The following is a 24358-nucleotide window of genomic DNA, read 5'->3' on the forward strand; positions in this document are numbered from 1 at the left end:
ACATATGTATGTGTGACGAATGTAAGTATGTACGAGTATGCAATACAAATTTTGAATTATCTCACATAAGGACGTACGTGAATGGGTTTTTAGAAGAAAAAATTATCTATCAATAGGATCTCTCACTTTTTGTTTTAAATATATTAAATTATTCAGTTGTATTGCGCAGTCTTATTTCAGCTGATTTAATTCACTCTGCTGTAAGAAAGCTGCTCTCTCCCTTTTTCTCACAAGATTGATGCCCATAATTGAAGACCGGAAATTAATCCCAAATCCTCAATTCGGCTTCAGAAAAACACACGGTACCATCGAACAAGTACACAGACTCGTAAATAATATTCACAAAGCTTTTGAGCAGCATAAGTATTGCACGGCCGCATTTCTCGCCATATCTGAGGTCTTCGACCGCGTTGGCATGACGGTTTACTCTGCAAAATATGATTAATACCAATTAATTATTATACTTTCGTCAAGCTCCAGGTAATGTATGCCTGTGATAAATTTAAATCTATATCTAGGGTTATCAGTCCCTAAGCAGTATGGAAGTTCAACTGGTAGTGTCTTCGGGTACAAGGTCAGACCGAAGAGTTCATCTCAGTACTACGGGGAACAGGAGCCCTCAGAGTTCGGTTTTCGTGGTGGTGCCATGACCCACAGAACGGAAAAGGTTTAGATGGGCCTTACGCCCTACCAAGGTGGTTAGAGTGTCCATGCACTGGGTTCTGTTCAATAATATAATTGATCCGTGTGCTTTTGAACACCGTGGGTCTAAGCCGTCACCGGCAGCTAATATACTTACTTAAAAAACATCGGAAGTATACTTTTATTAAGTCCTACCTTGTTAAATTACGTCGACAATAACCGGTTACTGCCCTTTTAGAAACCATTCCAGGAAGATGGGGTGGCCGTTCAACAATACATGTAGAAGCTGCAATCAAGAAGAATCTAGAGAAACAGTTTTTTACTATGTATGTGGGTGTTCAAGTCTGGGTGCTCTACGACATAAAACGCTGGGGAAATTCTCGACGGTTAACATGAAAGAAATTTGCAGATTTGTAGTCAGAGGCAGATTTTTAGTCAAATCAAGATGGTTCGACAAATAAAAAAGCAGTGGTTCTACAAGTGGTGTATCAAAATCGCATCTGGGTCTGGGCTGTGTCGCTCAGACAACACCTACACCAACCAACCAACTTAGCTTGTTAATCAAAACGAAGAACTCTGAACCCTATGGAAGTTTAGCTGGCATAACCGAAGGCAGTATAATGGTCCCAATACTCTAATATTACACACACAAGATCTGCCACTCACAAAGGAAACTATCGACCGAACTTTTTCAGATAACACCTCTTTACTAGCAATTGACTCACTCCCTGATGTGGGTTCTCTTAAACTCCAGAAAGGACTTGACAAAAAAAGCTCAACGGCTGAAAAATGAAAGCTAACGGGACAAAATCTGCTGAAGTTCATCATTCCCCAAAATAATGTTACAAAATATCTCGACCTGCACCTCGACCGCAAGCATACTATACATGGTAATCGTATATTTTCATCAAACGCAAAGCACTGGGAATTAAACTTCGAAACTTACTCTGGTTACTTAGTCGAAGCTCTCATGTTTCTCTCAAAAGGTAGCCCTTACTCTAGTCAGCCATTTATAACCAATATGGACCTATGACACTGCAGCTAACTGTAACATCGAAATACTGTCAAGATCCCAGTCAAACACCCTAAGAACGATTACAAACGCACCATATCACATCACAAATACCGAAATTCGTCATGATCTAAAATTTCTCACAATAAAAGTCTTCACTCACACACAAACCCTTTAATCACAGAAATAACACTCAACCCCATCTTCTTTAACAGACTAAAGAGGAGCTCAACAATAGACTTATTATGTTAATAAGCAAATTTTTTAGAAATGGTTGCACCACTGGCTGCTTTCCGTACATGTCTAATAAAATGTCTTTACTTTAGGTACAAATATTGCTGAATGTTAGAAAAAGAATTGCAGTAAATATATGAACTCAAAAAATGTATAGTATATATATGTGTGCAAAATAATAGTAGCGCGATGAATTACCAAGTTTAAATTAACCATTTAGCTCAAGGTTTTGAACTTGGTATAAAATTTAACAAATTTCAAAAACAAAAAAAAAAAATACCTCAAAATTTGCAGTCCTTTTATTTACAACTTTAAAAAAAAATTCTAGGTATGATCCGTTTGGGGGAAACCGTCAAAATCATTCGCCAAAACGAGCCCTTCCTGAGATTTAGCATAGTTTATGGAAGCAGTTTTAGTTTGTCGTTGCTTCTACAAGAAGGCGCAAAATTAAAAACCCTATCGGAAGATCAATAATTTTTGCAAATGGGGTCATACGTTAATCATATTTGGCACTTGTGAACTAAGGAGCTGCAGTATGCAATTAGACAAGCAATGAAGCCATCAATGAAAGGTTGAACAAATTTTTGCATGACTCAAAATCATTTATTTTTTTTTTACAAAAATATTATTCAAGAACAAAATTGAACGAATAATTTTTCGCCATCTTGTAAAGGGGTTTTCAATTGGCGCGGGTCGATTTTGGCGCCCTGTGGCAGCCATTTTGTTTTGGTGACATCTGTCAAATCTTTTGTTTATTATTCAGTTGTTTATGCCAAATCATCATGGCAAGTTACACGATTGAACAGCACGTTCAAATGATAAAACTTTATGATCAAAATGAGTGTTCATTAACGCAAACGTTGCGCGCATTGCGCCCATTTTTCGGTAGACGTGGTGGCCCTTCCAATTTCTTATGGCCTATATTGAACCATATGGACCTAGACGACATGTGGTTCCAGCAGGACGGCGCTACGTGCCACACAGCAAACGCCATTTTATTCCATTTCAACATCTACCCGCTTTTATTGAAAAACCCTTTACATTTCATTTCATTAAGTCTATGATACGAGCATGATAGCTAGAGAACAACATAACTCTCGTATGTTAACTTCTCCCTAGTCGTGTTGAAATTATACAACAAAAAATGTGTAGCCGCGTTTTGTTAGCATTCGACATTTAATATGCCCATTCGTTCTTGAACCTTCTCTATAAACCAATGTTCTCTGGTAATAGCTTAAAGACTAGAGGTATGCGATTTTACTATATTTACAATTATGTGTATGTAATGTAAATGTTAATAACATCTCTCTTAAAACGGGCAATAAAAAGTAACAGTACAGAGCGTCAATGGGAGATTCAACAGCAGAGCTTGGAGATGAAAAAGCAATATTTATTTTTTTTTGATTATATAAGATTTTATTATTGTATATTTACTTAAGTACTCTGGTTACTGGTGCATGAGAAGGGCAATTGGCTGTTAGCACATGGAGATAAAATGGATTTTGAAAATGAAAAACTTTGTTGGGTATATTAAAACTAATAAGCCCGAGAAGTTTGCTGTTAAATGGTTTGATTTGCAAATTCCGATAAAACACTACAAATAATTTTAATTCTCAAACATTACAATTGGCTTTTTAGATGGAACATTACTAATTTATATGCCCTTTTTTTTATTTCGCTCTTTCGGAACTTAAATCTTTCAAAGTATTTTCCCATTTGATAGTATCAGTTAGAAATTTAAAAAAACCATTGCAAAATAAGGTATTCTACAGGGTTTCAGGTATTACATATGCGAGTTATTAATTATAATTTTATGAAATAATTAAAATCTTATCCTATATATACAACAATATATACAGCCTTGTCCAAAAATATTAAGCATTCAAGTAGAATTTCCAAAGGTTGCTATCAAAGTGACCGCTGCTTTTTGCAAATGTGTCGCTAGTGTGTTTAACTTTTCATTACAAATATAAATGGTATTATAGGAAAAGCCATGGCACACTTGGTGCGTAAATTATGCCTCCAAAAAAGTGGACTTTGTTACGACCAAAATGGTGAGAATACAAGTTTTAAGTAATAAATCAAAAAAATTGAAGAAATCGTCTCACTAGTGTACGGAAAGACCGAAAACTTATACATGAGTATCGCAAGGAGTGTAAAGAAGTTGGGAAATCTGTTAGTGCGCCAACAGCTAGAAGAAGGCTTTTAGACGCAAAGCCTGAAAGAAGTCATGCCTTTCAGAAAAAAATCGGAAAAAGCGTTTAGGGCTCTCCGATACCAACATTTCACGGATTAAGGAATGCTCTATGGTCTGAAGGAGGCTTAGTTTACATCTTAGCTAGTCAAATTTCGAGGAAATAACACAAATCTTACAAAACGATTTTATTTCCTGCTCGCCATTTGCTTCCTAGTGTAATTTGTTCTCTGTAGTAAATGGAAAACGAACTGAAGACGCAGAACAGAACGGGAGAGACAGAGTCTTTTTATATACAATAGAAAAAGAAAATATGTATATTTATTATCGAAATAATCAATTATGGGCTCATTTTGGGATTTAACTGCAGTAATCGGGCATGAAATGAAATTTACATAAAATGCTATCACAGTGAAATCAAAAGAATAAATACAGTATTGCCACATGCTTTTCTAGTGCCTGTAAATTTTTATAATAACATAAAATTATATATATTTAAAATAAATGAAATTTTCAATGAAATTACAAAAACTGCCCAAATATTTAAATGTACATATATTTTACCTTACTTAGCGTCTCTCTCATTAAGTTTTTGACGTTTTTCAAAGGTCAATTTCAATGAAAATGCCAATCGGTGCAGCAAGTTGAATGTAGTTGGCAATTCATGCTATGAAATATTAGGCCTCTTCTTTTCGCCAAGAGCTAGCAAGTGGCCAATAGATGAAGCAAGTGAACATATACATATATGTCGGCAACCCGGGAAGAGAGCTGCCTTAAATTACATGTGTTGGTAAGGCCTTGCGACCTAATGAACTATACTCGCTAGCGGCGAATCTTACTCGATAACCTTGTTGTTGCTTTCGCATGCAAATTTTTCGTCTAGTTAATCGAGCATAGAGATAGCGAGCGCGGAAATGGCGAATAGAAGAGGCCTAATATGTCTTAGCACTTAAAATATTGCCATCGCATTCAATTAAGGGGGTAATCCGGTTTAAATCGATCAAAAATCAATTTTTTTATTGCATAAATCTTAAGTATAACTACTCAAGAATATGTGGTAAAAATTGTACAGCGAAATTCGCATTATTCCCGATTCTATGAGCACTTAAGTGAGTGCCCGTCGGTTCCGCACCGTAGCGCGCGTTAGCTAGAACGACGTTTTTCTCGAAATGAGTTTTTTTTCAGCTGGTGGGCATTCTAGCTTAAAAAGTTATCGACCAATCGTTCTAAAATTTTCGGGATTTTTTTCTTTGTTCAATTCTAATTTATATGATCTTAATTCTGGGATTGTATTATTATTTAAAATATGGGTTTTTAAGCAAAATAGATGAAAAAATATGGTATAAAAAAACTACTTTCTGTTCAAGCACCTCAAAAGCATGCAATTTAAAATATTTTTTTACCACAATTAGGATCATATTCTTAGGAAATATGTTGTTAATAAAAACAAAAATTGCTATTGATTTCAGAGAAAAATTGCAACTTCAGGAATTTCCTCCAGCAAGACACTCGGATGGCGATCGTCCATGGACAGCACGCTCTAACGCCACTATCTCCCGGGGAAATAGCTTCAAAAAAATTTAAAAGTGTACCTAAAAATATAAATAAAATATCGCCTAAACTTAAATAATTTCTGATTATTCCTTCTTTGTTCAAAAAATTCTCGAAAAACACCAAAATTTTCGCCTCCTAAACCGGTTTCCCCCCTTAAATTTGACAGTTGTTATACAATGAAGTAATAAGTGCCGAGATGTTGAGTCAAACATTTTATTGCTCTTTGAAAATTTTTCACTTTTGCATTTATCTTTAGGCTACTTTCCTCTTAATAATTTTTAAACTTTCTTATAAAATTAGTTCGATTTTCTTGAAATCTTTCTCTAGCTATGTATATTTTAATTTACTCTTATCAAAAAATTATGATATTCCTTTAGACTTATATATATGTATATGTATGTACCTATAAGTACATGCGTTTATGTGGAATAAAATTCAAATACAGTAGATTCTGTTTTTATGCGGTATAAACGTTCCGCAAGAAACAGCATAAAAAAAGCTACCAGTTCTATAGTAAAACTATAGATAGGTTTCAAAAGTGCTAAGAACCGCATAAATCTGAAATAATGTAAAAATAATTGTATTTTTGAAAATTATATCTTTATTTAAGAAACGTCAGAATCGAAAAATAAATTTACATCGTTAGAAATAGAATCAGACAATACCCGCATGTTGCGCATTCGTTTAGGATTTGGCGTAAAATCACTTTCGTCACTTGAGGAAATGTACACGTCTGATCTAGATGGTGATGCAGGCGGTTCCATACTTGTAGTGTTAGCATTTCTGATGTAATCTGTGATGAGTTTTTGCTTAGCTGGTTTAGAATCTTGTTTATACAATTCTCGATAGGTCGACATGCATTTTTTAATTTTTTTAAAAACCGCACTATTTCAAACCCGCATAAAAACAGAATCTACTGTATTTCAAATAGAAAAATTTATATTCCATCCATTTCGTTATAGTTCTCAAACCGGCATTGTGCGGTGGCCGATACTTTGATTCACACAGTGATCTAACTTGCAATTCCTTTAGAAAAAAGTAGCGAGTACTGAACGTGACAATATCCTGTAGGGAAAACTTTAAACGCCAAACTATGTAAATTTTGATGTAGCACTAAAAAGTACAGAGTGTGACAGTGGCATTCAAACGTTTAGTAGTAGGTTGATGGTTAGAGCTGAGTCGAGAATTTCTTGAATTCAATACCAAAAATGTATAGATTTTATATAAATTTTATTTGCTAAAAACTTATATCTAGCACTTAAAATATATCAGTAAATTTTAAACATACCTCCAAAAAATCCTTATTGGCCTTAAGATATGCTTTTAAATTTTATATATAACTATTTCAATAACTATAACACAGTGTTTTTTTTCTCGGTACAGACTGCCAAGTGCAGCACACAGACACAATGAAATCCATTGTATTGCACTCGGGCTCCATTTTTAATTTTCTTTAAATATACTCGACCTCCGAAGAAATCTGAGTAGATCTTGTGGTGCCAAGGAGCCAAGGTGGTCACTTCTTAACACATCAGTGCCAAAGACCTCAAGCGTGATTCGAGCGAAGGCGGGGCAGACGCACAGAAAGTGGTCCGCCGTCTCATCCTCCTCTCCATATGCTGGGCAAAGTGCACTGTCTGAGCTTTGCCCATGGAAAGTGGGCCGGCATCAGTCCAACCAGCCTCCTACAGTCTCCTCTGCTTAGTGATAGGAGGAACTGCTGCAGTCGGTCGGACATGACAGGTAACATCAGTTTAGTCCATCTGCAGCCTCTCTCAGCCTGCTAAGCTCGCTTGTGGGTTGAAGTAACCCGTTTGCTAACCGTGGCTTTGATGGCTGCAGAAGGGAGTGGCAGAACGGGCTCCGGGCCAAAAAAGTTGGCCTCAGAGCCCAGTCTGGCTGAAGAGTCAGAGATCTTGCGATACCACGTGTCCCGGAACCCATGTTAGCAACAGGCTGTTATGTCTACCGACATAGTTCAGCCTGGGTTTACAGGACTCTACTACCCTTGAAGTGGTTGGGGGGCTGTCTAAGGCCATGAGCGCAGCTTGGCTGTCGCTGCAGACACATATAGAACTGTGTAACACAGTTTTGATAATTTAATAGTTTCTTATTTAATTTTAATAATTTTTTATGAAAATATAGTTCATTCTCATACAAAACCCATGTAAAGTCCAAGTTTCAAGCTTTGTACAAATTAAAAAAAAATTAATTACGTTTCATCAAAATTTCAAACTTTTTAATCAGAAGTTATGGAAAATTTTCGATTATGTAAGCTAATAGCTCATTGAATTTTGGTATAATAAAGTGCAAGTTTGAAGTGGCTCAAAAATCAGCGTGACAAATTTTGAGCTACTCTGATTTTAAGTGTAAGCTTTTCCTGCCTCCCATTTAAATTAATTTATTAAATTACTAAATTTATAAATTGAAATACAATCAAACAAAGTTGAACTTTTTCTCTTGCCCAAAAAATCGAATCAATGGCTGCTGTAGCGGCAGAGGAAGTTTTGTTTCTCCTATATAGGTAAGGCAATGCCGAACCTTCCTTTAGTTGCCAACTATCGAAAAAGGGGTACAGTGTGAGAAAATTGACACTTCTTAGGAGATCGTCGTGCCAAATTCATCAATTGCTTGTGTGGAGAGAGCTGAAACGCAAAGCGGTCCATTCACTACAATTGCACCAGTTCGAAACCAGTGAACCAGTGCACTCACTGCAGGGCAGCCATATTCAATAAATGTTTATTTTATTTGCTCGGAATGCAAGGCTGCTCTACTTGGCAAATTTATTTTTTTCAAAAACTGAAAATTTTCACAAACAAAAAAAAAAGTTTAACAACAGCGACCTTCAAGGCAAAACGATTGTAGACACCCTAAATTCCCCTACTTTCCTGCTTTCGTAAAGCAGTTTGCGTAGGGCTAGTGACCCAACCGAAACAATTAATACACTCAAGAAACGGAATTCCACCTTTTTGTTCCGTCTAAGAGCGATATAATATGCATTAAAATATTTTTGTTAAATAGTTTTTTATTTTCAATTGAGAATGTCATCTACTTGTAAAATTTATCAAGTAATAAACTAAAAAAATAAATAAAATAAAAAAAACTTGGTAGTATACTCCAATGGAACTTGTAGGTTCTGTACGGAGAAGGAAGAAAAAACCGCCAAAAATGTGCCCAGCATTGATGCATACGCGGCACGAACACCTGGGTAAACATGTTTTACCAAAACAGGAAATACAATTCAATAAAATAAGACAAATAAAGGGTTTTCCAATAAGAGGTGTTATTTTGATATTCAAAGAAAAATCCTATTTTTAATGGGGTATTCTGGTTAAGACGCCGTAATTTTAGGTATTTTTAAAACAAAGATAAAAGAATTGAAAAACGTTTTTACTATCCATTTTTTATGGTTTTTATTAATATTGGAAAAGTATAAAAACAATTCATAAAAAAAAAAAATAAAAAAATCGTGGAATTACAGGCCGGCGGAGTGGGGGCTACATAAAAAACGGTGCTTCATGCTTGGCATGATTCCAACCCTTGTAGTGATCTTAAATAAACAAATTAAAAAAATTCTTCATTAGTTAGGATGTCGCTATTGGATTACGCCCAATCAAAGAAAAAAAACCACAAAATGGCGTCAACTTAAAAAAAAAATTTTTTTTACCTTTTCAAGTTTTTTAAACTTAAATTTTTTCATAATCCGAGGCAGGCGCGATAGACAGATGTATACTAAAAAAATCTTATCAAACTTCAAAGCGATCGGTCAAGTAGAAATTGAGTTATCATGACGAAGATCTCAAAGAAAGTAGTTTTGAGAAAATCGCGTTTGAAGTTTGAGCAACAATTCCAATAAATAACTTAGATCATAATATTTACTACTCACTCTGGATTAATTGGCGATATATTTCCAGGTATATATTATAGAAGTGTAAAGTATATATATATATATTTATTTGTATAGAATAAATAAAGGTTGTGTGGGATACAAAAGATCGAGTCCTCAAGTCGTCCGGTAACATCTGCCGTTCATTGTGCGATTCGCTCCACTCGGCGCTATTTTGTGCTTCAAGTACCAGCAAATGCTAGAATTCTTAATAAAAAAAATGTTTACAAATTGATTTGAGATTTTTTAATTTAAATTCACGAAAAAATTGAAACAAATTTTAATTTAAACTTTCAAATTTGAAATTCTACAGTAAACTCTAACTTCCCTGTGAAGCAAGTTAAAAAACACTATAAGGAAGTCTAAAAAACTGTAAGTTGCAGTTAAGACTGTGAGTCTGGTAACATTGACTGCCATTGTCCTAAAATAATTTACCCCTGCGGGAGTTTTTAGACAGTCCGATTTACTGCAGGGCTTTTGCTTTTATCATTTACGTGTGTATAGTATGTATATGGGTGCATGTATTTGCCGGTAGAAACTTGGCATGTAAATATAAAAAACATTACTTTATACCTTTTGAGTCAGTTATGGAATTGGAGATTATCTTAGAAGATTACGACTCGAGAGTTAAAAATGAATAAAATTCACAATTAAGTGCTAAGTACCTTAAAGTACAGACGTGCGTGTATATGCACTTATATTAAAGACAATTCATTTATAAATGTAGAAATTATGCAGGCATACATTTGCTCAGCGGTTCAATGGTTTGGAATATTGATTTTATTTCCGCCAATAGCAAGATAAACGGTTTGAGCTCTTTAGCTTTGAGTTATCATTTTAGATCACTTATCTCACAAATTTACTTGTATGAAATTGGACAGAAGTTCTTCGTGTAGAATGAATCGGGCGGCATATACGACTTGTATCGCGCCTAGTCGGAGAATGAAATGTCACTTTGTGCTAATTCCAATTGATGAGCGGGCAGGTCAAGAGCATTAATTAAAATTCGGCACAATGTGGACTGACCGATACTCAATTCTTGTAAATGGCATTGACTGGCTTGTTCTAATTTTGAATTGAAGTTTTTCAATACTGAATATTTATATTGGCTCGAATTCGTACACTGGAGTATGCACAGTCGCCCTGGTTGGAGATGAAGACAAACTGTTTGGAAAACCATTGTCGAATTTTGTTGCTAGGCCGCAAAAGCTTTAAAAAGCACTGGGCTGCTTTTGTTTATGGCAAGCGTCGATAAAATGTAGATCATTGCAATGATTGCACTTTGTTAATAATAAATTTTGTTAATTGGCTCATCTGGGCAGCTTCAAATTATTTCGAGGTGAGTACATTGTATTTCTGAATGCCCAACTTTGCAATAAACAATTCGATCGGAATGCCTTCATAGCTGCAAGTACAAGTCCTTGTACATACGCACACATGCATACACACCTTCATGCATATATATATATATATATATATATATATATATATGTATGGGAATAAATTTAAGAATATTGCACTTGTATGTACGCGAGTGTGTGTGTGTGTTTGTGTGTGCATACATCTGACATAATGTGCGCCTGTGTTTATTGCTATTTATAGCGGTGTAGGTGCTAAAAATGTTACAAATCTCTTAAATCAGAATCGACATGTTGGCCGAAATATTTATTTGAAAGTGTGGCCATGATTGGCAGTTAATTAGAGTCATGAGTGACAGCTTATCACAGGAACTGTTTTAGTTTAAAATCGCAATTTATAAGCAGACGATAAGTGTGCAGTGTGCACATACACACGTACACTCACGCGCTGATGTTGAGAGAGCAGGTACAAATGCACCTTTTTCAGTCATTTCGGGCTTAATTAGGTTGGATTAACTCGTGTATCGAAGGTACTTACAAAATATTATTTTCGACTTAGAGCAATTGAAAACGAACGTGAAAGCAAAAAAAAAAAAAAAAATGCGAGTTATGAAGATTTTGCAATGAATAAAATATTTATTTATTTATAAGTATTTATTAAGCCAATTAATATAATAGATTCTTACAGGCTAAGTGGGCATATTTTAAGGTTAATAGGCATTGAAAAAGGGAAGTATCTACAATTAAACAATTAACAATTACCATTCTAAAATTTCAATAGGCAACATTTTGAAGATGCAAAATCTATCTCAACAAATTTAGAGATTTTTTTTAAGCCCAATTAAGACTCTAGTAATAGGCGCATTTCGAGCATAAAGAGAACTTGAGAGACCAACAAAGAAGAACTCCGAACTTCGAAGAGCTCTGGCCGGAGAACGAAAGAAAGAAAATTCTCTCAAGAAGCAGTGGACACTCAACAGCCCCACGGATCAAATCAAAAATGAAAGACAAAAATTTGAAGCAACGCGCTTCATAGGTAGGGATAGGATCCGAAAAGCGAAAAATTACGCACGCGAAATGTAAGAATACTTTCTGGATTTTTTCAATTCTAGCAGCATGGCACGACATTTAATATGGAGACTAAATGAAGGATGCATACTCAAGTTTGGAACCTACAAAGGCCGCATACAAGAGTTTCAGCGTATAAGGGTCGGGGAAATCGGAGCTGTGACGCCTAACAAAAGCAAGCTAGGCGTGAGATTTGGTAATAATAAAATTTATATGACTAGCAAAAGTAAGCTTCGAATCAAATATTACACTTACACGTGTCAGGGGCGTGCTAGATATGTGATAAGGAGGTGTCAATAACAGTGGCACGCTTAGAAAAGGTAATTTGGAAACACTTATTTATGTTCAGCGGTAAACGATTATTGATAGACCAGTTACTGAAATTATCGAAATCAATTTGCATTCCATAGAAACTACGCCATTAATAAAAATAGAAGATGCACGCTTAAACAACGTACTGAAATTATTAAAATTCACTATAAAATGGTGAAAGTTTGGCAGAGATGGTTCGTAAAATTCGAATATTTTTGGGTCATCGTGAAGAAACTTGTCGGACCGCAAAAAAGAAATTGGTGAAAAAATCGAGCTGTTGGGACAAGTTGGAGATGTGAAGAATTAAACCCCTGCACGTCGCCCAAGAACAGCCGAAAATATTGCTGTTGTAGCCAAAAGTGTTGAAGAAATCCCGGGTTTGTCCATTCCTCGCCGTTCTTTGGAAGTAGGCATTCCACAAACGTCATTACACCGTATTTTGCATAGAGATTTGGGTCTTAAGGCTTATAAAGTCTAGTTAAGACAAGAACTCAAGCCGGCAGATCATCAACAACGTCGTGTCTTTGCTGAAATGTATGGAAATGATCCGGAATTTAACGATTTTTTGTGGCCGGATTGGATGGTATTGAACTGAACAACGTTTGTTTTCCACAAGACGACGCTACGTGTCACACCAGCAACGAAACCATTGATATTTTACGGGAAAAATTTCCTCTTAACACCTCTTATTGGAAAACCCTTATATTATTTCATAAAGCAGGAATTTCGCTGACGAGAAGCAGAACAAAAAATTGCCGACGACAACCCCGCAATGGCGATTTTTAATTAATATTAAATGAAAAACCCGATCAAAAGCCTCAGAGAAGTCTGTATAACCGGTGTCCGCACTTTTGACAGAAAGCAATTTGTCCTGGATGATGCATTTAAAAAGCTTTGCGGAAAGCTGTGGTGGAAAGCTTTGAAATAGGCCTATAGGTGAAATTAAAGCCAATTTTCAGGCATCAATAAAAATACCCGAAGTTAGTGATGTGTTAAAGATCAACAACAGAGGGTACAGGGTTTGATTGAAAGGTAATAATCCTTATTTTTTTAAGCAGTTTTATTAAACCTTTTGGCTTATACAACTAATATTCTTCAAAATAGGACCCTTGAGCGTCAATACACCGCTGGTAGCGGTCCTTCCACTGCAGGAAACATTTTTTAAACTCATCCGCCGGAATCGCGTTCAATTCGGCTGCCTCAGTTTTTTGGAGTCGAAACGCCTCCCCTTCAGCTTTCTTTTCGTTGAACAAGAAGAAGTCCGGAGGGGACGGGTCTGGGCTGTAGGGAGGGTGGGGAAGCACCGGAACCACCATCTTGGCCAATGCAGAAGTGCAGAGGAAGGCGGTGTGCGCCGGCGCATTGTCGTGATGTAGGGTCCAATGGTTGACGAGGTCGGGCCGAAGCCGGGCTTGAACGACTTGATCCACCGTTTTACTTGAGCACTGGACAGATATTGGTCCCCGTAAGCCTCCTTGAGTAGCCGAATGGTTACGGTACTCGTTTTGTTTCGCTTTACGCAAAATTTGATCGAGTAACGTTGCTCCAACGATCGCTGCATTTTCTCCACTGTAAAATCCTAAAACACTTTTAAAACAGCTTTCACGCGCGGAGCGATGTTGACTGCACCGCTGTTGCCAGTGAGCTGGTTGTTGACCGGTTTCTAGTAGAAGGGGAAGGTCTAACGAACATTTTCCTCTACCAGCCGATTCGGTTGATCGCTTGGCAGACGCTCCGCGCGGGAAGGCTCATTACTTTTCAATCAAACCCTGTATATAAAGCATCTCGTATAGTAGAATAAAATGTAAAATGTTCGAAATGAACATAGGGCATCGACAAGTTCTCTCTAACTCTATTTTTGGCTAAAGTTTTACCTTAGTTCCGGGATACTTGGGTTGATTCTAATGCTCTTTGGTACAGTAGATCAATATATTTCGTGGACATCTTCATCTGTGTTGCCCTTGCGGGTTCTAGCCTAACACAATTCTGGGGATCTCGTTATTTGGTCGGCATAGAATATGGTCTCGCCAAGTCCATTTTCTACTTCGAATTTCTATTTCGACTGGGGTGGTGTTAATGCGTAAGAAAAGTTCTTCATTTGAAATTTGGTTTGACCTGAAAATTCGCCGTATTTGTTGTGAGCAACACTTTGATAAAAACTTAGAGTTTGCGACATGTTGCCTGCGTTGAGCTCCAAGTTGTGTAGCCGTATAACAGCACTGCCTTGACACTGCAGTTGAAGATTCTCATTTTTGTGTTCGGTGAGATGCTGCATCGCTAAACTTCCAATGCTATGTATGCACATATATTAAAAAAATATCCGAACCGATGTCTAGTATTGAAAATTGTTTGCTCTGGGAAATATACAATTTTGAAACTTCAACCATTTATTTATTTTATTAATTTATATTTGTATTTTCGAGGTGCCAAGCACAGGACAGAAGTAGCTTTAGAACTCATTTTCATAAATTTTAAATCTTATTACGAAGAATGAGGCAGCCACACGGTAGGCAGTCTTGTCACAGCACCACAGATTTGATTGAAAATCACTAAGACAGCAACTGGTGCTAAGATCGTAAAATATCTCCACCATTGCATTGCTTTGATAAGTGCCCTTCGTAAAGTTTTTAATCGGATCTGAGCCCAGTGAACATCCATTAATTTTTAAGGTTTACTAATCTCACAAATCGTAAAAGTAAGAAGTAAATAAAATGGATGCCGGCAAAGAGAAGGGGTTTGTAGACATAATTCTAATAAAATTTTTGTTAGATGCTATTAATTATGCAGTTGCATTACAGAAAAAAGCCTGTGTCCATAATCGCTTTGGCCTGTTCTTGCTTGTAAATGTAAAATAATATCAAATTTCGTATAGAGTTGCTGCCAAAAATGTTTCGCTTCCCTCAGTGAACGTCTACGTTTACGGATTTCTTTTAATTGTTTATTACTAACAGCAAATGTGACAATTAAATTAGCTATTCTTTCTCCTTGTCTTTTCTTCATATCGTTGATAATAATTAAAAAAACCAAAAACTTCAAAATATTCCATCAAAGCAATTTCTATGAAGAAAAATCTTTCAAACCCGTCTTGACAGCTGATTCTCAATTTTGCAGCGGGTTGATAAATTTTTCTGGATTTATCGCTGATCACTGCATATGTGAACGTACTTTTAACAACGGTAACATAATGCATCAACTTGGCATCCTGAGTGTGCTTCCGACGCTGTTTTGTGTGATTCGCACGAGTCCTTATCGCTCCAGGTGCAGTTTTTAGCCCTTGGCTAAGTGCAGTTGTGCGTACCCAACTAAGTCACTTAATATTTTCATAATATTTTTCATACAATTTTTTCGTTAATTTTGTATAAAAAATATAGCTCATTGTATAAAAAAAACTGATAAATTAAAGTTCCAAATTTTAAACAAAATTCACAAAAATTTAACAATTTTCAATAAATTTCATCAAATTTTTCAACTGTTTTATAAGAGCTTTTATCAACTTTTCAAGGTATGCAGTTTTATAGCTCATTAAATTTTAGTACAATAAAGTGTAAGTTTGAAGTCGCGCAAAAGTCGCGTTTATTTTTGACAATTTGTTCCCCTCGTTGCGCATTTTCGTCCAAATAAAAGATTTCCGAGCATCTGCTTTGTTTAAAAAATATTGCGAATATTGTTGACACAAAGTGACTTAATACGTAACTGGGGTTACGAAATTAAATTTGAATCATTAATAATTTTTTGGCATACGAGAATCTGGGAATGTGAAGTTCTTCCGAGACGAAGACTCTCTCACCTAGGAGGTGTGACTCTAGGTCCAGGCCGAGGAAGTGCGCAAATTCATTTGAAGCTTTCAATTATAGACTCACAGTCAAGCTTAGTGACTTAATTCTGTGGGCATAATTGCATAAAGTTTATTTTGAATTTGCACAATGCGGTATGCAACTGAAAAGGTAAATTGTTCCCACACCATTCCTGATAAGTCACAGTTCTTTACGCCTTTTCCGGAGTTTAAATTTGAATTCATCACTTTATACTCCCCTGTCGAGTAAATGCTAACACCCATAATCTCCTTTGGATCTCCAAAGAAGAAAGAATTTTAGTATAGGTATAACAGACTGACGAACGCTGCATTGAGAGTTTCAAATAATTTTAGAAAAATGACGCACGCTTCATAGAATTCGGGGCTCTCATTGAAGAAAAGCATAATCAGGGCTGTACCAGTAGTAAATCCGCGTCAGTCGAGCGAATCTTTTCGGCAATTAAACAATTAACTGGAAGACCGCTAAAATCCGCTTACAAAGCAAAATGTTTGCTACCTTGTACACTAAACATAATTTAGAAAAAAAAACTGCTTAAAGTCCAACAACTATTTGAAAGAAAAACCAAATTTGTTGCAGAAAATTTCATCGCCTCAGAGGTGTTATATGAGAACGCTTCGACATCGACTACTTTAGATGATGAAAACTCGATTCAGCTTTCATAAAATTTTATAATAAGAATTTATTTGAAGTAAAATATATCTTTTTTCATTTTGAAACGTTGGTACGAAATTAACTACTTCCCGGTCCGATGAGTCAAATGGGGCCGGCGAGAGCGTTTTGGGTAAATGTTTTAGTATGAACGGCATACGTTTTTTCAAATTCTATGTGGACGTGTGGCAAAAAAAAACCAAACATATAAGAAAGTTGAAGAAAATTCCGCGGTTTTTTCCTGAAAGTTGTCTTTTAGTCATTAGAATAAATTTGCAATAAATACAGTGCAAATACATAAAGTAATATTTTTATTCATAAAAAACGTTACAAAATCACACAGGATTCTCATTATAGCAATCTAAGCAGAATGCCTTTTTACACATTTTGCACTAAGGGTGTATTTGCTTGACTTTTCGAGCGAGTAACCCTTGATTCATCAATTTTCTATAGCAACCAGAACATCTTTTTGGTACCAATTTATTGTGTATTTTTTCTTGAAGAAGCAAGTGGATTTTTTGATCTTGGAGCGCTAGAAGAGATTGAACTTCTCTGAGGAAGGCTATGTTCGGTTGTTTATGCCGCTTGCCCATGGAAATTTTAGATTACTTGGAAAACTGTCAACTTGAGGCCGTCTGCCAACTCACTGTATATGCATCTGGTAGTGATAATGGCGACTTGAAACAGTAAATCAACTGGTGCCTTTTTGCACCAAGTTGAACTTTTACGTAGCGGAGGATGGAATGAAGCAAGTTGGTCCGCGATATTAATGGCTTTTTGGCTTCATTATAGTCAATTACTGCCTCTGGTTTAATTACGCTACCGCTTTTTGTAGTCACGTGAGACATACTTTCGCCATGGCCTTTTAAGATCATACGGTATAAAAATTGTCCTTCTGCCTTAGCTTTGCTTTTAAAACTTCTTGTGGCAAATTTCTTCTATTTCTACGTAAAGTTTCACACAAGTCAGTTTTACGACCTTCGAGGAACTCAGACAACGGTAAGCTGGTATAATCGTGAGACTTTCATCTAACTAAATCGATTTTGTGAGTGTTGTATCCCTACTGGAAGAGGATCTGTCAATGTTACGCAAAAACTACTTTGGTGTTCATATGCAATTCAAGAAAATGTCTTGTCTAGTTTAGGCCTCAAAATAAAATAACCAAAATAGTATAAATCTAATAATATAATAAAATATATTAAATAAAATATGGTGTCCGCCGTAGCCGCAGGGGTTGGTGCGTGACTATCATTCGGAATTCACAGAGAGAGCGTAGGTTCGAATCTCAGTGAAAGCAAAATTAATAAAAACATTTTTCTAATAGTGGTCGCCCCTCGGCAGGCAATGGCAAACCTCCGAGTGTATTTCTGCCATGAAAAAGCTCCTCATAAAAATATCTGCCGTTCGGAGTCGGCTTGAAACTGTAGCTCTCTCCATTTGTGGAACAATATCAAGACGCACGTCACAAATAGGAGGAGGAGCTCGGCCAAACACCTAAAAAGGGTGTACGCGTCAATTATATAATTCTATATAAAATAATATATGAAAATTAGATATTAGGAAATAAATGAATTTTATTTAGCGTATCAGAAGACTTGGAGCATTCACAAGTGCCTCGTATGTGGGCAAGTAAGTTGTTAAATTTAAAAAAGTCGCTTCGTTTTGTCAAAACAAAAAAACAAAAAAAAAAAAAACAAATTGGTCACTGTGCTTTATATTAAAGATTTCCAAAAATGATTAGCTCTAACTCAACATATTTTGGTGGTTTTGGTTTTCTTGTGCAACCGGCGACGTACTCTTTCCTCTTGCATTTTGACATGATTTAACAACTTTTCAACTACAATAAGCCGGTAACCGAAGGCCCTAGTAGTTATAATTAGTTCCCATATAAATAAAGAAATAAAAATACTATAAGCCGCTGGATGTGAGAAAAGTGTCCGCCAACAGTCGGTGTTGCCTTCCTCGGGGTTTTTCATTATAAGTTGTAAAATGTTAAATTTCTTAACTTTTGCCGTTGAAAGTGCAAACATTTCTTTACTTTTGCGACACCTAGGCGGGCGTGAAAGCAAGTGGGATGACTCAGTTATGCGAGCATGCACGCATTGATGCGTCGATACACAAATGCATTACGGCCACAAATCTTCGGAAAAAATAAAAATTCACTTTTGTGCACAGCCCATTGAGTTCGGTTATTCAAAGTTTAAACGCTAATTTAAATCTTGGATAAGCACACAGCGCATTTAGCCGGTTTGTTGAACACAGAAAAGGAATTGTTTTTCCATTTTCGAAGTGCAGCTCAAATCTAGTCTTATAACCTAGTCATGCTGGGTACAAACAGGCGTTTTTGAAATTTACAATTCGAGTGTTAATTCGTGTATTTCAACATTTTTCACTTCAAGCCTTTTAAATATTGTCTTATCTGATTTATGCAGGTGGCTATGCAGATATTCGTCTACACCTACGTCGATAAATTAATTTCGCAAACAAAAAATTACCACACAAAGCAAAAAGAAAAAAAAACACGTAAAATCACTCACCGAAACTCTTTGATTACGTGAAAGCGCTGTGTGTCGTCTTGATCGGCGCGATCTTCGTTATTCGGATTTTGGCTCTGCATGATGCTGTTCATTTGCGCCACGGTCAAGTTGAACCTGGCCAGGATCGTGCGATTGTTGCGATCCACAATTTCAGTGCGTACGGTGGCATCTTCATTCATCAATGAGGCACCGCGCTTCAATAAGTGACCATCCACTTGCCCCAAAAGCGATATTAAAATGCCGAGTCCAATGCAAATGCAGCAGGACAATTCTGAAAATTTTCGGTTTTTTAACATATAAACCAAGAACAACATGGCCTTGCTTGTCTTTTACTTTATTTTAAATTATTATTTTTTTCTTTTTTTTTTTTTATAAAAAAAATAGTTTCATGTATGCACTTAAAAACACCGACGTTCTGCGCGTACCATGCAAAATTATTCAAAATCACAGTTCGATTGGGTTTTGTTTGTTTTATTTGAATTTCGATAATGTTTTCAAGTGTTTGTGCCACTAATTTGATTGTTTATTTCTCACATAATTTTTTATTCACTTGAGTACAAACACTGTGGCTGCGCGCAAAGAAGAAATTGACTTTGTATTTGCGGAATTGTTTATGTGTTTTCCTTCCGAATTCGGATGTCTTCACTCTAAGAACACCAAGTATGAAGTGATTTGAGCGAGGCGCTTCAGGTCTTAAATAACATTTCACATATATCAGATACAATATTTGGTTTGTGTTTGGTATACTTCGCATACGAAATGTTGTTATATCGTTTCGTAAATGCTTACTCCCTACTACTACGATGTTAACGCAACGATACACCGGGAAAATACGCTCAGCGTTTGTTCGATGATTTTATGCATACGTTTTTAAGTTTTCATGTACAGTATTGCGCAAAATCGAATTAACTTCTTCGACCGATGCATAGAGGCTAGTTTCACTGAGTAATTTTTTCAGTTCCACTGGAAAGTATGTTGTCTATGTTCAGAGTTTTTAATCACTTTTTTTAAACTCAATGCACTCGGAAAAATATTGAGACTAGAAAAATTTAATGTTTAATGAAGGTTCTCTCGAAGTGACTGTGATACTATTGAAATTCCTATAGCTGTAAACTTGCAAACATGAAACTAAAATGACTTAATAAGCTCGTACGGCATTGTATTGTTCGTATTTCCATTGGGGGGATTCTTACGTGGCCGGTCCCAAACCCAGCGCACAACCAGCTATCTTGGGTTGCTGCGCCTTTTCACATTAGCTCGCTCTCGAACGGGTCTTCGGAAGCTAAACAGAGGATACCTGGGCTAAGCCCGGAAGCTGTGAGCACCATTGGAACATGTTAGAAGAATCGTCCTGGCCTCTCCCAAGTGAATGGCCATCAGTGACTTTTCCCGCTTGCGTGGACTTCTACATATGGAAATCCTGTGTTGAAATCCTACCGAGAATCTCTCTTGCCAAAAAGTGCTACTTTGGACTAAGTAGGCAATTGAGTAGTAAAATCCTCCCTCAACGAACAAAACTAACACTTTACAAGGCTCTCATCATGCCTGTCCTATCGTATGGCACAGAAGCTTGGACGATGACAACATCCGATGAGGCGTCCTTTGAATTGTTTGAGAGAAAGATTCTGCGGAAGCTTTTTGGACCTTTGCACGTTAGCAACGGCGAGTATCGTAGATGATCTGTATGAGTTTTAAGACGACATAGCGCAGCGAATAAAGATCCAGCGGCTTCGTTGGCTGAGTCATGTCGTCCGAATGGATACAAACGCTCCGGGTCTGAAAGTATTCGATGCGGTACCAGTTGGTGGTAGCAGAGGAAGAGGAAGACCTCCTCTGCGGTGGAAAGATCAAGTGAAGAAGAGCTTGGCTTCACTTGGTGTTTCCAACAGGGGCGTGTTAGCTCGAGAAAGAAACGACCGGCGCGCTTTGTTAAACCCGGACAAAATCGCGTAAGCAGTTATCGTGCCAAGCAAGAAGAAGAAGAAGGTTGGGTTGAATAGGTTGTCTATTGTGAGACACACTCAGGACTATTTTTAAGCAAATTTAGAAGATCCCTGATTTCCACAGTACTGAGATCTTACAATTCTTAAAAAAAAATTAAAAGGTTACCGTACTTTTTCTAAAAGCCTTAATATACATTACAAGTATGGAACACTAATCAAAGTTCAGTAAGTCGATGGTATTTTTTATATTATATTTAAATTTTTATTTTTTTTTTTAGTTTTAAAACGCCATCCGTTTTACTATAGTCTTATGATGTTTCATTTAAAATTTCATAGAAATAGACGAGGTTAAGTTTTTGCGGCAGTTGGTTTAGAATAGCCAACTCAGTTAGACCATGCAGGTCCGTTGTGTTACCACGTTGTGACAAGGAAGCCTCAGTGCTTATTCATCATGGAACCACTTAGACACTCTTATGAAGCGTAGAATAGTTTTTATCTCAACACCGGATAGTTCCGTGAGAGAGTCTGAATAGTATTTTCCTAATAATCTTGCTCTACTCCTAGCTAAGGCTGGGCAATTACAAAGGAAGTGTTCTATTGATTCTTCCACTTCCTCCGCTCTACAACTTCTGCAGTACTCATGAGAAAGTACTCTTAGCCTAGAAGGGTGCCTAACTAACAGCCAAATGACCGGTGACACAAGCCACGACCTTCGAGATCTTCTCTCTTGAGAGTTGAGCAATTCTCCAAATTAGCCGGGTCGTTACGCATGTGCCTTTATATCACCATGACCTATTGGACTTTTGGATTATATTATTGTTTATCCTTAATGCGCAAGTTGCAATAGGAATTCCAATATTGCCCCTGTTTTCAAGCAGTGGAAATTAGTACCCTTTCTGGCCAGCTCATCAGCCGTGCAACTTCCTTCAATATCTCTATGTCCCGGAACGCATATAAGACTGACCTTGTAGACGGTGTTAATATCATTTAGAGCTACCAGGCATTCCTGACAAATCTTTGATCTTAGTATAACTGGCTTCATTGATTTGTTGACCGCTTGGCTATCCGAACAAGATATTTATCGTAATTTTCGTTACGACGAGTGAGTTGAGGTACACAGTTGCCTTCTTTATAGCTCAGAATTCTGATAGACGCTACAGTAGTCCGGAAGTCGGATAGATAATTCTAATCCTAATTCTCTTGAAAAAACTCCATAGCCTACTTTATTTTCTAGCTTGGATCCCCTCTTCCGCATGGTCTTTGACTTTGTCACTCTCTTCTTGATGGGATGTTAGTCTTGAAGAACCTATTGGAGGTGGGTTTAGGGAAAGAGTAGTCGATTTTTTGATTATAACTGTTCATAGTATGTAATATATAAGCGTGGCCGAACCGCCGGGCCTTCCACAGTGCCATACTACGTAAAATAATTGATGCAATGTTAGTATAACTTCCGCAGGGAATTCGTGACTTAATACTTTACGGATTTCGACATCAACTCAAGCCTGGGTTAACTTTCGATGAGTTCCAAACTGCAAATTAAACGAACACTTGATCTCTTAAGACTATTTGTAAGTGGTATAAAAGACATTTTTCTGTGAAGGATGGACCTCGAGAAGGACGAAGAAAATCATTGACGGAGGAGATAAATGTAGTACTGGTGAAGTGAAAAATTTACGAGGATCCACGAATGGCAGGAGGAAATGATATGTGGTGAACTGGGCTTGAATGCTATGCCAGTATTGCGAGTATTGCGCAAAAGAGCTCGGTTCGATGGGTTCCACAAATTTGGAATAAGACTCAAAAAGAAGCTACAGTAGATTTTGAAATACAGAAATACCCTCGGAGTTTGCCATTGCCTGCTGAGGGGCGACCGCTATTCTAAAAAATTGTTTAGTATGGTGTTTCACACACGAATACTCGAACCTGTATACCTCCGAATGGTGGTAGTCAGTCTACGCCGCTCGATTTCAATTATATTTGCGATATGAATTTGGTACGTTGCAAAGAATATTTTCACAGAGTGGCACTGGAGTCCATATGTATAAATAAATATGTATGTCTATTGGCCGTCCGAAATTTATACCTTACCGCTGTGATCGAGACTCGGTCTATGAACATGTTTACATATATTACATTTTTCGAGAATTTCATCTTTCGAAAAACAACAAAATATGATGTTTCCACGAACGCTCGAATAAATAAATAATTTAAAACTACACTTTAAGATGTTTCTCGATGAAAATTAACGATTTTCAATAAAAGTGATAAAATGTGAACTGAATTTCATCATAAGGAGCTTCCTTGAAATTCCATTCTTTCGAGATCATAGCAATGTGCGTCGAGTTAGAAATTAGTTTGATAAAAAAAATTACAATGTATGAGCTCCTCATAAAAACTATTTGCCATTCGGAGTCGGCCTAAAACTGTAGGCCCCTCCATGTGTGCAACAACATCCAAATGCACGCGACAAATAGGAAGAGGGGCTCAGCCTGTATGCATGTATGTATGCATGTTCTTGTGGGTATTATATATTAGGTATGATGGGAAATTGGGGAATTCAATTGAGAGGTGCGATTTCGAAAACTTCTAATAGATAGTTTCTCGTTGTTGATATGTGTTTATGGATGTGTGCAAATACATTGCGAATTCTTCGTTTAATGAGTCTACATACATACACATGTGTATGTGTACGTACCATATATCGTATGTATAAAAATAATTTCAAAGTTCGATGACTACTTTATTACTATATATGTACATACATATGTATATACTTACACACATACACGTAAGCTATACTTAAAGCAAATATGTTTTCAAAGTTTCAATTTACTTGACCACCAAAAGTGAAGGTATAGGCATATTTTCATCTATAGAGTTACTGTTAATTCATATTGCCATACATTTTTCAAACAGCATAAAAGAAGGGCTTGAGGTCATGTCTGCATTTTCTTCTAAAAAACTTCATTTTGCTATGACGACCCTCTTGCAGCAAATAAGCACGGCTTAATGATGAATTCTAACAGACCACTATATAATAATTTTTATAGATGAATTCAAAATATATTTAAATACACCTAATCAGAAATAATCTAGAACAATGACAAAACTCAAATTAAGTTTTTTCTATTAATTTATTAATTCCTATTTTTTAT

The 24358-nt window shown here is 36.6% G+C and overlaps 1 protein-coding gene across 1 annotated transcript in view; it reads right to left on the bottom strand.

Moving 5' to 3' along the window:
• LOC129245692 (protein anachronism) overlaps window positions 1–19932 on the bottom strand; it is a 41125-nt gene extending 21193 nt beyond the window's left edge. Inside the window, exon 1 of the mRNA XM_054884032.1 lies at window positions 19261–19932. Within this exon, the coding sequence (XP_054740007.1) occupies window positions 19261–19574 (314 nt within the window). The 5' untranslated portion in view covers window positions 19575–19932. The remainder of the gene's footprint in view (window positions 1–19260) is intronic.
• Window positions 19933–24358: the final 4426 nt, after the last annotated feature.

The sequence above is a fragment of the Anastrepha obliqua genome, chromosome 4 (genome assembly GCF_027943255.1).
Source record: "Anastrepha obliqua isolate idAnaObli1 chromosome 4, idAnaObli1_1.0, whole genome shotgun sequence".
In the NCBI taxonomy this organism is placed as follows: domain Eukaryota; kingdom Metazoa; phylum Arthropoda; class Insecta; order Diptera; family Tephritidae; genus Anastrepha; species Anastrepha obliqua.